This window comes from Erpetoichthys calabaricus, chromosome 13 (assembly GCF_900747795.2).
Source record: "Erpetoichthys calabaricus chromosome 13, fErpCal1.3, whole genome shotgun sequence".
Classification (NCBI taxonomy): Eukaryota; Metazoa; Chordata; class Cladistia; order Polypteriformes; family Polypteridae; genus Erpetoichthys; species Erpetoichthys calabaricus.
Genome location: NC_041406.2, coordinates 33993200 through 34009361, shown reverse-complemented (window position 1 = coordinate 34009361; position 16162 = coordinate 33993200). Strand labels below are relative to the sequence as shown.

General features: G+C 40.1%; 1 protein-coding gene across 1 annotated transcript in view; it reads left to right on the top strand.

The window, feature by feature from the left end:
* Positions 1 to 16162, top strand: part of bop1 (BOP1 ribosomal biogenesis factor) — a 171909-nt gene that overhangs the window by 137397 nt on the left and 18350 nt on the right. Inside the window, exons 7-9 of the mRNA XM_028818103.2 lie at positions 13537 to 13749; positions 14575 to 14736; positions 15800 to 15880. Coding sequence (XP_028673936.2) covers positions 13537 to 13749; positions 14575 to 14736; positions 15800 to 15880 — 456 coding nt within the window. The remainder of the gene's footprint in view (positions 1 to 13536; positions 13750 to 14574; positions 14737 to 15799; positions 15881 to 16162) is intronic.

Below are 16162 nucleotides of genomic sequence, written 5' to 3'. Positions count from 1 at the left end.
CTATGAGTCTGGTAAGGTATTTAAAAAGATCTCCAAACAATTGTAAATCAAGTTTTTCACTGTCTGGAAAATCATCCACAAATTGAGGAGACTTCAGACAGCTGCCCGTTTGTCTATCCTAGGCCACCCCAGTGAGTTGCTCCCAAAAGTAGAATGCAAGATACTGAGCAAAGTATCTAAATAGCCCAGAATTTAATCAAAGGATCTACAAGTAGCTCTTGACAGTATTGATGTCAAATTTAATGAGTCTACCATTAGAAAGAGGCTTAAAGAATTATATCTGCAGGTGTGCCAAGATAAAATCTTTGCTGTCAAGAATGAACATCAGGGCAACACTAAAGTTTGTCCATGAACACTAAGGCACCCACAGGGGCTTCTGGAACAGTGTGCTCTGAACAGGAAAGACAAGATAGTTATTTGACCACAGTACCAGAAGAGATTTTGGCAAAAAACCAAAGGCAGCAGTTGACCAGAAGAACCAGATACCAACTGTAAAGTGTGGTGATGGAATTTGTATGGTTTGGAGCTACTTTACTGCATCAGGGCCTGGGAATCTCACCCTCACAGAATCCACTATGAAGGGTTCATTTTACCAGAGGGTGCTTGAGGGTAATGTGAGACAATCTCTCAGTTGATTGAAGCTCAATCGAAAGTATACTTTCAGCATGACAGTAATCTTAAATAGTAAATTCAATAAGAAATGGTTGAATAGAAAGAAATAGCAGATTCTGGAATGGTCAAGTCAAAGCCCAGATCTGAATCCGATCAACATGTTATAAAGTGTAGGATTTTTAAATAGGTTGTACACACAAGACACCTCTCAAACAATGCACAGCTGAAAGAATTCTGCATGGAAAAATGTGGAAAACTTTCACCCAGTTGACGTCAGAAACAGGTGGACACTTGTGGGAAACATCTACTTGAGGTTGTTTCTGCCAATACCAGCTGTTGTAGCTAAGGGTCTACATACTTTTTCCACAGATGACAATGGAATATCTTTTCATTTTTTGTTGAATAAATTATTGCAAAATCTAATTTTCATTGTTTTTGTTCTTTAATTTAAATACCATTATCTAAACATCCTGTTTAAATGAAGATGAAATCTTGATAAAAGTTTAAAAAAAAAAAAAAAAAAGAATTTTTCAAGGGGTGTACTGTCTTTGCTCACAAACCATAGCAACACCCCGGTTACTGGACAATATGGCAGTGTCTTCAAAAAAAAAAAAAAAAACACTGACTGCAATAGTTTACATCAATTTTACTAATTTAAGTATGTATTTAAATGTATGTTTATGCATACTTCATATGTAAACAGCATAATTTTGTTGAAACAAAAAAATACTCATTCCAGAACAACAGTAGGTTCAATCAGGTCAGTTACAGTATAAGTGTATCGACTTTGAAGAGTATGATGTCACTAGGGTGGCTTCGCTTGCCAACCCCTGGTGTTGGGTAACCCGAAATACATTGATGTATGTATGAGATATATTGGAGTGTAAAGGTGTAGATGACGAACAAAGGAAGTAAAGAACCCATAGCATGGCACATTAGAAAGATATATTGGAATATTTCTATATACACAACATTTGTAGTAAAGATGGTGTGTTGTCCTTGAATGAGTTCTCCTTGGTATGGAGTATCTTTATCTAGGCGGGCTCGTTTTTGTATCTCCGTCAGTTGTGGTCTTTTGTTTTGAACCCGTGCCTGCTTTGCTTCCGCAGTTTCAGATGCGCATTGTAGCCGTCCATGTTCATTGTATGTGTCCATGCTGGCTCGCTTTTGTAGCTCCGTTAGTCGAGCTGTTTGGTTTTGGAGCCGCGGTTTCAGACGCGCGTTGTAGGCGCCTACGTATCCATGCGGGCTCATTTTTGTAGTTCCGTCAGAGGTTCATTCGTTGATAGATCGTGTCATCTGGATCTAACACGTAGATTTGTGCATATTTGCGTTCGTGATGTGGTTCAGGGTGCACTGTTCCAATCCGATGTAATATTTGTTCACATACGCGAAAGCAGTATGGGCCATTGCCAGCTGGTGGCCAGATATTTACCCCGGTAGATGCAAAAGCAAATGAACTATTGTAGGGTCTAATGCAGTCCATAATGCCTGCTTTGCAGACGCGCGTTGTAGGCGCCTGCGTTCATTGATTTTATCTAGGCGGGCTCGTTTTTGTATCTCCGTCAGTTGTGGTCTTTTGTTTTGAACCCGTGCCTGCTTTGCTTCCGCAGTTTCAGATGCGCGTTGTAGGCATCTATGTTCATTGTATTTGTCCATGCGGACTCGCTTTTGTAACTCCGTTAGTTGAGCTGTTTGGTTTTGGAGCCGAGACAGTTTTGCTTCCGCGGTTTCAGACGTGCGTTGTAGGCGCCTACGTATCCATGCGGGCTCGTTTTTATAGCTCCGTTATTTGAGCTGGATCGTTTTGGAGCCGTGACCGTGACTCCATTAGTTATCCGTTGTCTACCGTTAGTAATATGGATAATTGCACTTACTGTTAATACGGAGCGTTTTCTGTGGTTGTACTGTTAATAGTGCATCACTGTAATGTGATCCACATATGCTATATGGTTTGGACGTGTGAGGATGTCGTACGTCTAATACGGAGAGTTTGTTTATTCGTATTACCCGGACCATGCTTTGTAGTGTGGACGTTTAGTTCAGAAGCACGTTGTAGGCGCCTGCGCCTTTCGTACTTTCTGGCGCCTTCCGTACTATCTTTGTGGACTTTTGCGGTCTCCGTAGTGTCTTCCGTTTGACTCTGGGGTGCAGTGCAGAATCCTCTTTTCTGTGTGGCTGTGTCGTTAGTCGTTAGCTATGGGCGCGTTGTTGCTTCATGTCTTATTTACGTTAGTTGAGCTCTTTCGTTTTTGAGCCGTGACTCCTTCGTTTGCGGTGGATCAGACTTCGCTTGCGGTTTATGAGACGCATGCTGTAGGCGCCTGCGCACTATGTCTCCTGCTCCCATCGCCGTGTACCTGCGTCCGTGCCTTCCATTCTCGGTTAGTAATATGGATTAGCAGTAGGCAGCACTTATTCTTGAAAGAATCGTCTGAAGAGTTTCATTGTAATGTTTTTTGGAAGATATAGAAAACTGAATCCTTGAATGTCAATTTTTGCCATTGCTGTTAAAGATTAAACAAAGCTGGCATTTCCTCTGCACCAGTATTTTCCATAATGTTTAAACATTCACAGTGAAATATATGCATTATATGAGAATGGTTGCATATACAGTGCATTCGGAAAGTATTCACAGCGCATCACTTTTTCCACATTTTGTTATGTTACAGCCTTATTCCAAAATGGATTAAATTCATTTTTTTCCTCAGAATTCTACACACAACACCCCATAATGACAACGTGAAAAAAGTTTACTTGAGATTTTTGCAAATTTATTAAAAATAAAAAAATTGAGAAAGCACATGTACCTAAGTATTCACAGCATTTGCCATGAAGCTCAAAATTGAACTCAGGCGCATCCTGTTTCCCCTGATCATCCTTGAGATGTTTCTGCAGCTTAATTGGAGTCCACCTGTGGTAAATTCAGTTGATTGGACATGATTTGGAAAGGCACACACCTGTCTATATAAGGTCCCACAGTTGACAGTTCATGTCAGAGCACAAACCAAGCATGAAGTCAAAGGAATTGTCTGTAGACCTCCGAGACAGGATTGTCTCGAGGCACAAATCTGGAGAAGGTTACAGAAAAATTTCTGCTGCTTTGAAGGTCCCAATGAGCACAGCGGCCTCCATCATCCGTAAGTGAAAGAAGTTCAAAACCACCAGGACTCTTCCTAGAGCTGGCCGGCCATCTAAACTGAGCGATCGGGGGAGAAGGACCTTAGTCAGGGAGGTGACCAAGAACTCGATGGTCACTCTGTCAGAGCTCCAAAGGTCCTCTGTGGAGAGAAGAGAACCTTCCAGAAGGACAACCATCTCTGCAGCAATCCACCAATCAGGCTTGTATGGTAGATTGGCCAGACGGAAGCCACTCCTTAGTAAAAGGCACATGGCAGCCCACCTGGAGTTTGCCAAAAGGCACCTGAAGGACTCTCAGACCATGAGAAAGAAAATTTTCTGGTCTGATGAGACAAAGATTGAACTCTTTGGTGTGAATGCCAGGTGTCATGTTTGGAGGAAACCAGGCACCGCTCATCACCAGGCCAATACCATCCCTACTGTGAAGCATGGTGGTGGCAGCATCATGCTCTGGGGATGTTTTTCAGCGGCAGGGACTGGGAGACTAGTCAGGATAAAGGGAAAGATGACTGCAGCAATGTACAGAGACATCCTGGATGAAAACCTGCTCCAGAGCGCTCTTGACCTCAGACTGGGGCGACGGTTCATCTTTCAGCAGGACAACGACCCTAAGCACACAGCCAAGATATCAAAGGAGTGGCTTCAGGACAACTCTGTGAATGTCCTTGAGTGGCCCAGCCAGAGCCCAGACTTGAATCCGATTGAACATCTCTGGAGAAATCTTAAAATGGCTGTGCACCGACGCTTCCCATCCAACCTGATGGAACTTTAGAGGTGCTGTAAAGAGGAATGGGCGAAACTGGCCAAGGATAGGTGTGCCAAGCTTGTGGCATCATATTCAAAAAGACTTAAGGCTGTAATTGCTGCCAAAGGTGCATCGACAAAGTATTGAGCAAAGGCTGTGAATACTTATGTACATGTGATTTCTCAGTTTTTTTATTTTTAATACATTTGCAAAATCCTCAAGTAAACTTTTTTCACGTTGTCATTATGGGGTGTTGTGTGTAGAATTCTGAGGAAAAAAATGAATTTAATCCATTTTGGAATAAGGCTGTAACATAAAAAAATGTGGAAAAAGTGATGCGCTGTGAATACTTTCCGGATGCACTGTATAGTAAAACTGTGCAGCACAACATGAAGACCCATTTAAACATATAGGAAAGAAGTCACATTTTGTGCAAGCTTTTACAAGTGAGTGACAACTTTGAATAAATGGTGGCTACATATTCTATTGAAAGTGGTTGTTTTTACAAAACATTGGTTACAGAAGTAAATAATTTATATTCTGTCCACTTTAACATCAATATAAAAAGCTGGGTAAATCCAGTTTTTCATTGTGTTTACTGTGATTGGGGCAAAAAATGAGCCTTGCTCATTTACTTAGTTACTGCGGCAATACTCCGGTCATGGCAGAAGAAAGTGCAGTCGTGGGAATTAATCACGGCAGATTAAAGTACAGCCCTCTGCTTTCAAGGGCCCAAACTCTCTTAAGGAAAATGACCATAAGTACCCTGTTCTCTGAGATGCATCTCTATGGGGCCAAACAAATTCTTGCTTACCCATTTCTCAAGGAAAAGATCTCAGTGACATTGGCATATACATTTGGCAGACTCTTTAGTTGTTATGTTTGCTCAGCTCGCTGAAACCTCACAGGAGGAGTGTCTAAGGGAGTCGTAGCATATAACTTTGAGGGAAAGACATCATCAAGGTACCAGTGCACTTATTTTTTGATTGCATATTCCATCCTTTAATTCAGATTACATAGAAAAATTGACAATCAGTTCTAGATTATTTCATTGCAAGTGTCATTCTAAGGTGAGAGCAAGAAGTTTCATGAAGGACATTCTGTTAGGAATCTCACAGATATTGTGGTATATTTACCTTTAATTTCATTTTGTAAATTTCTTAGTAAAGAAATACAAAGAACCTAAGGAAAGGATCTACAAAGAGAAAACAGGTCATCTTGTCAGATGAGTCACCCATCACCTTGGTTTTAACAAGTAGACAGTGCTTGTTTAGCACAGTAAATGATTCTAGTAATGTGGTTTTTACATTTTCTGACAATACCTAGAGCATTTTTTCCTTTTAAAATGCAAGGTAATCAGAAATAAATGAAACATAATATAGAGTGAATACATTTATCCTGCAGCAAAGCATTTCCATTCAGGGGACAGTGTATTCCTCCAGTGTGGCATTGTCCATATTACCAGGGCATGTGTAGTTAATGAATGAACAGCTGAAAGAGCATGAAAACTATGTAAACCATTAACATTGGCCACGCAAGTCATAGGATCTTGTGCCTGTTAATCACTGGATCCTGGAAATGCATTTTTAGCCACCATTATCAAAATCCTAAATGACAACATTTTTAATGGAAAAAAGGTGTTGCATCCCTCTAATGAAGTCCAAAATACTCAGTATACTTCTGGGATCTTTGCTAAGGTGCACTAGAGCTATTCTGTAGACTTGTGGCCTAGCACGTTACTTGGACATTTTAAATGTACCCAATGTTTTGCAAATGACCTTGTTTTATATAATACTAATCTCACCAATAGCAGCAAAAGACTTTCAAGTTAACCTTGAACTGATTAGGCTGGCCTTGCTTATGAACGGATAAAAGTATAGGAACCCCATACACCATACCATGTTTTATGAGGGCACAAGATTGTTTTCTCCACTTAAAAAATACATAGTTTAGAGTAAGTTACATATACAATGAAACCACTTGTATTGGTTAATAAAATCTCTAAATTTCATCTTTGTTCATTAGACATTTTTACCAAAATGTTTTTAAACTTATTCAATTTGCTTTGGGGAAACATACTTTTGTAGTACTGTATTTTTGTTCTGTATTTCATGCAGTTGTACCAATTAAAATCCTAACTAAAATAAAGCTTTTAAAATGATCTCTCTATATTATGAAGAATGTGTGACTAGTGCATTTGGCTCAGGGTGTCTTTCATCCCTGTCAGAATCAATTAGCATAGTAGCATTAGTGTTAGATTTAATTTTAAAATTATGAAGGCTGAGCCTACATTGACTGAGGATAAGCTTAGAATATGTAATTTTCATGTTCTAACCAATTTTTACATAACTGTTACCAAATGTGCAGTATTAGACGTAATCATTTCCACATACTTTAAAAAGTGGAAGCGGAGGTGCAATTTTCTAATAATGAGGCATTAAACCCTAAAAGCTTGTAGAAATAAGAGCCTTAACTGCAGATGAAATTGAGATTTCCACCCTCAAATTGGTTGCAAGTTTAATGACTATATGTGGTATCTGTTTTCAGTCACATGCTCAGCTCAGGGCATTTGTCACAAATACAAAGAAGTCTCTCATACGTTTCTACTGTATTTTCATATGCTTCAGCTACATTTAGAACAGACCTAAATCTAATTATTTCTTTAGTTTTACTGTGTGTATTTTTCTTAAAGTTAAAAGTGCTAACATTTTTACCATTGACAGCTACAGTTATTTTAACATTAAACTGCGTCCACATTAAGTTTTATTGTTGTACTATTGAAATTGCATAGGCATTGGAGGTGAAAATTTAAAAAAGAAATAAATAAGAAAAGAAATACCACTGCTTTTAGTACTAGACCCTCACAAGTCTTCCTTATTTTGACTAGATCGACTTGATAAAGATTTCATAGTCATTTACAACATATAGTTTACAGGTGTAAGTTTGAAAACTACTTACATCATATTATAGTTTTTGAGTGAGGTTAATTGTATTTGTACTTGTAGATGAACAATTTTGTCAGTATTTAATGATCAATACTTATGAGCATTGAAAGTTATATTATAGTTACACTGTACTTGGAATTATATTTGAAATGGATTGAAAAGATGATAATAGTGTTAATAAATATTTTCAACTCCTGTGTGTAATACTCTGTTAGAGGTATAGTGATTATAGAGAGAGAAAATGTATGTATCCCAAGGTGCAACTGTAGATTGTTACAGTAGTCTAATAAATAATAAATACACTCCAGAATTACTAAAAGGAAATAAACACTTTGACTTGGCTAAAGATAAAAAGAGCAGTCACAGTTAGGCATTATAAAGGCGTATTGCTATAGGTATGAGGGAGCCCCAGTAGTGTTTTTTAATTTTCTCAGTCTTTCTTGAAAATGTATTTTTAATCTGTATTTAAAATTGTCTGTTTACTTTGTATAGCTCTTTTATATAAAAGTAAAAATGTGTTTTAATGAATAACCAAAATGGTTTGGCATTTCTTGCGTATCAGGGACACCAAATAACTGGTTTCAGCAAAACCAACCTTAGAAAATCTGCTTTGTTTGATTCCAAAGTGTCATGATACTTTCAGGGGTGGGCAGATTCAGTACTTGAGGGCCGCAGTGGCTGCAGGTTTTTGTTCCAACCCAATTACTTAATAAAAAGCACTTATTGCTCAAGTAACACTTCTGCTTCACTTCAGTTGTCTCGCTTGTTAAGATTTTGAACCCTTATTGCTTATTTTAGTCTTAAACAGCTGTAGTCTTGGTTTTTAATTGCTCCCTATTAGCAATAAGATGCAAATGACAAAAGAAACCAGCATTTCTCCATTTAGCTTGTTTCCATTTACACCTGTGTGTATTTATCATGCAATATTGGGTTTAATTAAATACTTGGAAGGAAAGTAAAGAGAAAAAAGTGAAGCACTGAGAATAACTCGTCTGTTTTAGACTTCAAATCATTTGGATGATATCCTTAAAAAGGAAAAAAGAATGACTTGATATGGCAGAGTTAAACGCACTAGCTAGCCAGGAAATTAAATAATTGACAAGGATTGGTTTTTAATTACGCAACAGGGTTGGAACAAAAACCTGCAACCACTGCGGCCCTCCAGGACTGACTTTGCCCACCTTTGAGTTTAAACAATACATTTGATAGAATAAAAATCACAATAGATTTGAGACATAGTTAAAATGAAGTCCATACACAAATGTGACCTTTAATACAGAAGGGGAAAAAACAACAGAGTCAATCTGGTATTTACTGGATATAACACATGGAGTGTCTTTTACATATAGTGTATTGTACTTACATAGTGTGTATGTGTATCATTTTATATCATGTCGCTGTACGCTGTAATTCCAATTCATCAAACTCTACAAACAAAACTAAATAGCAACCGCACCATAATGACACAAACAAAGCTATCCACGAACGATATAAATGCATCTAGTTTCACTTTTCCAGAAAACAAACTTCCATTTTAATGGGAAATACTACAGACAAAAAGAAGGCATGCCAATGGGATCTCAATTATCAGGACTCTTGGCTGACCTGGTAATACAGCAAAAACTTAGCCCTAATTCAGTACACACCAAAACATGGGATACGCTATGCTGAGAACACATTTATCATATTAAAAAGTGACCAGCCGAATGATTTCCATAACCACATCAGCGCAGTATTCCCTGTGATCCAGTTTACTATGGAAAAAGAAATAAACCGAAGCATCAATTTCCTGGACATATCCACTGAAAGAAGTATGAGTAACAACGCCACTCTGATTACCGGTGTTTATCATAAGGAATGTTATGCAGACACAATATTAGACTTTGTTAACAATTACCCATCATAAACTGAGCTGTGTTTAAGACTCTGTTCTGAAGAGTTCATTCCCATTGTAATTACTAAGGAGACTGAAAAGAATGAAAGATGCTATCTTTTCTAACTGTTCACATCAAATGGCTACCAAAAGACATTCATCAGACAATGCTTTCATAGGAGATGTCAAAGACCCCAGCAAACAATTGACTCCAACCTGACCCCCCATCTCACCTGGCACAGACTTTCTTATTATCATAGGGTATCAGAAGGTTCGGCACATATCCAGTTCAGATCAGGCATCAAAATAGTTCACAAGCCTACAAACACTCTGCACAGTTATTTTTAATGCTAAAACCAAGAAATCGGCAGCAGAGACACAAAATGCGGCTTACAGCATACCATGTGATTCATGCCCAACTGTTTACATAGAACAAACATCAAAAACACTTGCCACACGTATACAGGAACAGTGCAGTCCTGTCAGAAGAAAGCACCCACGATTTCTGATTTACACACATTCAAGTTCGACCAGACACGCATTTAAATGAGACTCTGTGCAAGTAAAATTCAGGGCTGATACTAAAAGAGCCAGAGAACTGGCTGAAACGTGGCTATCCAATGAAAACGCCATTAGTACACATTTGGATATGAACCTAGCATGTGCAGGCTTGAAAAGAAGAACATGTACTTAAAAAATAAGAAATTATTACCAAGACCCTCTGAACTCCACCTCATCAGTTGGCCCCACCCCCTAAAAACCGCTCCACCCATATATCTCCAGTTAGAAGTGTGTGTTTTTATATATATATATATATATAATATATATCCATCCATCCATTTTCCAACCCGCTGAATCCGAACACAGGGTCACGGGGGTCTGCTGGAGCCAATCCCAGCCAACACAGGGCACAAGGCAGGAAGCAATCCCGGGCAGGGTGCCAACCCACCGCATATATATATATATATATATATATATATATATATGACCTACAGAGAATGCAGTTTGTTGTGTTTTTGTGAAACGTGGCTAACAACTAGCATCCCAGAAGCTAACGTGGAGCTACCCGGGTTTAGCACAGTTAGTTAGAGCGGACAGAGACGCAAATACGCGGGAAGCGGAAAGGAGGAGTACTCGCTCTCTATGTTAGCACAAGGTGGTGCAACCCTGGACATGTAAACGTCAAAATCTCCACTTTCTGCAGGGACATCGAACTGTTAGCCGTAAGTCTGCGTCCCTATTACTTGCCCAGAGAGTTTGGACACGTCATTGTTTATATTGTTTATATCCCTCCTCAGGTGGACATGGAGATAGCGGGTGACATCATCCACTCCACTGTTGCTAAACTACAAACACAGCACCCCGAGGCGCTTGTGCGAATCTCTGGAGATTTTAACCATGCGACGCTGGACAAAACATTACCTGCCTTCTTCCAGTATGTGGATTGTAACACCCGGAGAAACAGGATTATTCACCTACTGTGTGGAAACGTTAAAGACACATACAGCGCCACCCCGCTGCCTGCACTTGGGAAAGCAGATCATAACCTGGTTCTGCTTCAGCCTCACTACAAACCAAGAGTGAGGGAGCTACCTACAACCACACGCTCATTCAGGAAGTGGTCCCCTAAGGCAGAGCAGGCTCTGAGAAACTGCTTTGGAACTACGGGCTGGGATATCCTGCAGGGGTCACGTAGTGAGAACATTGAGGAGGTTGTTGATTGCACTACTGACTACATCAACTTCTGTATGGACATTGTAGTTCCAGTAAGAACAGTACGCTGCTATGCTAACAACAAGCCATGGATTACAAGTGACATCAAGGGCCTTTTGAACCAGAAAAAAAGGGCTTTTAAAGGCAGTGATCAGCGTGAGCTTAAGTGCGTGCAGAAGGAACTCCGAGTCCAGCTCAGGGCGGCGAAGGAGCAGAACAGGAGAAAGATGGAGCAGAAGTTGCAGAATAACAGCATGAAGGAAGTGTGGGATGGGATGAAGATCATCACTGGCTGCAGCTCGAAACAGGGTGCCACCATCGAGAGAGACGTGGAGAGAGTGAACCTGATGAACAAGTTCTTTAACAGGTTTGACCACCCTAACCCACTCTCACCTCACAGTACTGCACCCTCCACCCATCCTTCTGCTGATACCAGCATAGGAGAGAGTTTCCCCCCACCCACAATTACAGCACCCTAGGTAAGCAGAGAGCTGAGGAGACTTCGTGCCAGCAAAGCAGTGGGTCCAGATGGAGTATCGCCACGACTGCTGAAGGCCTGTGCGTTGGAGCTGCGGAGTCCTCTACAGCGTATCTTCAGCCTGAGCAGGGAGCAGGGGAGAGTCCCGAGGCTTTGGAAAAAATCTTGCATCACCCCAGTCCCAAAGGTATCATGTCCTGGTGAGCTGAATGACTTCAGGCCTGTCGCCCTGATGTCACATGTGATGAAGACCATGGGGCGGCTGCTGCTTCACCACCTGAGGCCACAGGTCCGCCACACGCTCGACCCTCTGCAGTTCGCATACCAGGAGAAGGTGGGAGCAGAGGATGCCATCATCTATATGCTACACCGATCCCTCTCCCACTTGGACAGAGGCAGTGGTGCAGTAAGAATTATGTTTCTGGACTTCCCTAGCGCCTTCAACACCTTCCAACCTCTGCTCCTCAGGGACAACCTGACAGTCCACGATCCATGCCACCAGTTATGAATCTACTCCCATCTCTATTTTACAGACAGACCTCAGTATGTGCGTCTCGGGAACTGCAGGTCTGACATTGTGGTCAGCAGCACAGGAGCGCCACAGGGGACTGTACTTTCTCCGGTCCTGTTCAGGCTATATTCATTGGACTTCCAATACAACTCGGAGTCCTGCCACGTGCAAAAGTTCACTGATGACACTGCTATCATTGGCTTCATGAGGTGTGGGCAGGAGGAGGAGTATAGGAACCTAATCAAGGACTTTGTTAAATGGTGCGACTCAAACCACCTATAACTGAACACCAGCAAAACCAAGGAGCTGGTGGTGGATTTTAGGAGGCCCAGGCCCCTCATGGACCCCGTGATCATCAGAGGTGACTGTGTGCAGAGGGTGCAGACATATAAATGGGAGTGCAGCTGGATGATAAATTGGACTGATGCTCTGTGCAAGAAAGGACAAAGCTGACTATACTTTCTTAGAAGGCTGGCTTCCTTCAACATCTGCAATAAGATGCTGCAGATGTTCTATCAGACGGTTGTGGCGAGTGCCCTCTTCTACACGGTGGTGTGCTGGGGAGGCAGCATAAAGAAGAGGGACGCCTCACGCCTGGACAAATTGGTGAGGAAGGCAGGCTCTATTGTAGGCACAGAGCTGGACAGTTTGACATCTGTGGCAGAGTGACAGGCTCTGAGCAGACTCCTGTCAATCATGGAGAATCCACTGCATCCACTGAACAGTATCATCTCCAGACAGAGGAGCAGCTTCAGCGACAGACTGCTGTCACTGTCCTGCTTCACTGACAGACTGAGGAGATTGTTCCTCCCCCACACTGTGCGACTCTTCAGTTCCATCCGGGGGAGTAAACATTAACATTATACAATGTTACTGTCTGTTATACCTGTATTGTTATCACTCTTTAATTTAATATTGTTTTTTATCAGTATTCTGCTGCTGGAGTATGTGAATTTCCCCTTGGGGATTAATAAAGTATCTATCTATCATTTATCTATATGTATGTATGTATATGTAAGTTAGTATATGTATATATGTATATATAAGTATGTATATAAATAAATAAAATATGAGAGAGAGAGAAAGAATGTGTGTGTGTAATATATTAGGGTTGTGCAATGTACAGGTACTATAGTCCTGAACATCCCAATTTTTAATGTAGTAAGGTACCAGTATTTCTTTCATTTTGCTACTAGAAGTAAAGGGTAGTATTCAAGCACCTCATGCTCAGTCATTTACTAGTGTGATCAGAACCCCAATGTCCAAGCACCCAATAGGTCTTATATATGTTAATATAAATCAGCTGGAAACTCCCAAGGGGGAACCACCTACTACCAATCCCACCCCTCCCCATCGTAATCATTTGCAGAGTGAGACAGAACAGGGAAGCATGTGTGGTACCTGTCTTGAGGTCATAAATTTTCTTTGGTGTGCTTTAGGTTCAGTGATGTCTCATCAATGTCTGCTGCAGACCATACCTTATTTGATGCAATATTGTTTTTTCGTCTCTAATTTAAGGTTTCAAAGCTAGTCCATGCAATAAAGATGGGATGGATCAAACCTCGTAGGCCCAAGGAAACAGCCCCACAGTATTATGACCTTTGGGCAAAGGAAGATTCCAGTGCCATTTTGGGAAGACACAAAATGCATGTACCTGCACCAAAAATGAAGTTGCCAGGGCATGAAGAGTCCTATAACCCTCCTCCTGAGTACCTCTTTTCTGAGGAAGAGGTAAGGAACCCTGTTTATAGTAGACCATGAAGGAGAAAACTTGTTTAAATTTCTAGTCAGAAATTTTAGTGGCCTCAATATCTAATATGGTAGACCAGCATAATTTTCACATTTATTAACTTTTTAATTATAAGGTTTGCCTCTAAGTAATTCATGAAAATCATATATTCTATTTAATTGCAATTTACAATATTTCAGCCTGCATCAGAGGAAATATGACCCTATAGTGTAAGACAACTACTAGTGGTCTATTCCACTTATTCCTACTATATGTTAAGAAGGACTTGCCTTACATTTACTTGTATTCCAGAACCACGTTTGTCTAGTCACTGTATATAAATTTTATATTTTAAAGTTTATTATTATTTAAAACGTTTTATGAGCAGCTTTTGTCTGTACTTCAACAACTGATTACTGAGTATGTGTGACCTTATTCAGAACATGTTATTGCTCAATTTTCTGTTCAACATTTCAGATAGGATGAGCAATTTGTAAAGGTTTGGATCTAGAATTGTGGAGGACATGGCATGTACCTGTTAAATAATTAAAATACAAGAGAAATGTCATTCTGCCATGTACATAAGGTAGTTTTCAGGCAATGGTGAAGATTTTAGACATGTTTGGGGTTCTGTCATTAAGCAGTCAACTTGCAGTGGCACACCAATTTTCTACTGTTTGGCCATTGTTTCAGTTTGTTGAAAAAATAATAACTTTAAAATCCCCTTTAAACTAATCTGAATTCAGCAATTTGCATTTTAAGCATATGAACAAGTTTAATTGTTACTATTTCATCTGATTTCTGTCATTATTCACTTGACTTTGTAGAAATTAGCTTGGGAGCAGCAGGAACCTGAGGAAAGAAAACTAAAGTTCATTCCGCAGAAGTTTTCAAGCCTACGTACTGTTCCAGGCTTTTCCCGTTTTATCCAAGACAGATTTGAACGGTGTCTGGATCTGTATCTCTGCCCACGCCAGCGAAAGATGAGAGTAAGAAAAAAACAAATATATGTAATTTATATGCACACATTTTGCTCCAGTCTGCACATCTGTTATTTTTTTTTTATAACTGTAAAACTCTAGTTAATATGAATCTCTATTTCTATGTATACAGTCGTTGACTTACAGGTCCTTTTGGGACTGGCCTTTTAGCCATATATCGAATTGTTCATACTGTATGTAGGTCACAAAGTGTATAGGTCTTTGAAATTGTGGCTTTTTGGTCTGGTATGGGTTAATGGTATGCATACTTTAAGTTCCATTAAGGAGCAGAACACAAGTTGATCGTTGAGTTTGTGATCACATCCCTTATCTGTGTAAGAGAAGGCAGTGCAGACTGAGTGCATAAGAATTAGCCTCGTGGAGCAGCGCTGATCAAAACAAACCTTAAAGTGCCTTCCATGGGCACTTATGAGACAATGTGACATAATAATAATAACAAAATATTTATTACTATTTACAAGATGTTTCCATCTCCTTGGTGGAAGTGGAAAAGTTGTAACCTATCTGCACAACTCAGAAGCAAAATAGAGGTGCCAGCTGCATGAAGCGCGACTTCAATAAAATGCCATGTGCCATGGCCAGTCATTTCCTGAAATATGGAACTGTTTGAATGCAATGATCTTTTTTAATATCTTATTGCTAATTTTTGGAAATTAGTTGGTTTCTGCATCAGTGCAGGAAGGAAGACAACTGAAAAGGCTGCTACCTTTGCAGCTCCACCATTGCTTTTCTCACTGCTTCTATGCAAAGTGTCTCATTCTATGGATGGTAGCACTGCTGCAAGTACGTGATGAACAAAAGACATATGGCATTTGCGACTACTAGCAGCTGGTTTTTGCAGTTTCTAGAATATTATTTCCCTGTCGTTTTCCTATGGCCCTCAGGTGTAAGTACTAATGGCCTAAACTCTGTCAGCTGTGTATCAGTGCATGACTGTGTGTGTCTGTGTGTATATGCTGTAACTGGTTGCTAAATCAGTTTCTGCAAAATGTTAATTCTGTTTTAATTTGGATGTGTTTTATTCATTTTTGTATCTTTATATTTTTGTCAGGTAAATGTGGACCCAGAAGATTTGATTCCAAAACTGCCAAAACCAAAGGATCTCCAGCCCTTTCCCACTACACTGTCATTGGTAGGATAACATATTTTTTAATACTACAGTAGATTGATTTAGAATGTCTGTAAATATATACATCTGGAATTATGTACATTTATAAACATATACGGTATATCTTATAGAGTAAGTACTGTGCATTGGGGTGGTGTAGTGGTAGTGCTGCTGCCTTGCAACAAGCAGACCAGGATTTATGTTCTGGGTGCTCTCTATATGGAGTTTGTATGTTCTCTCTGTACCCTTGCGGGTTTCCTTCCGGTGTTCCAGTTTCCTCCCACAGTCCACTCATATGCAAGTTAG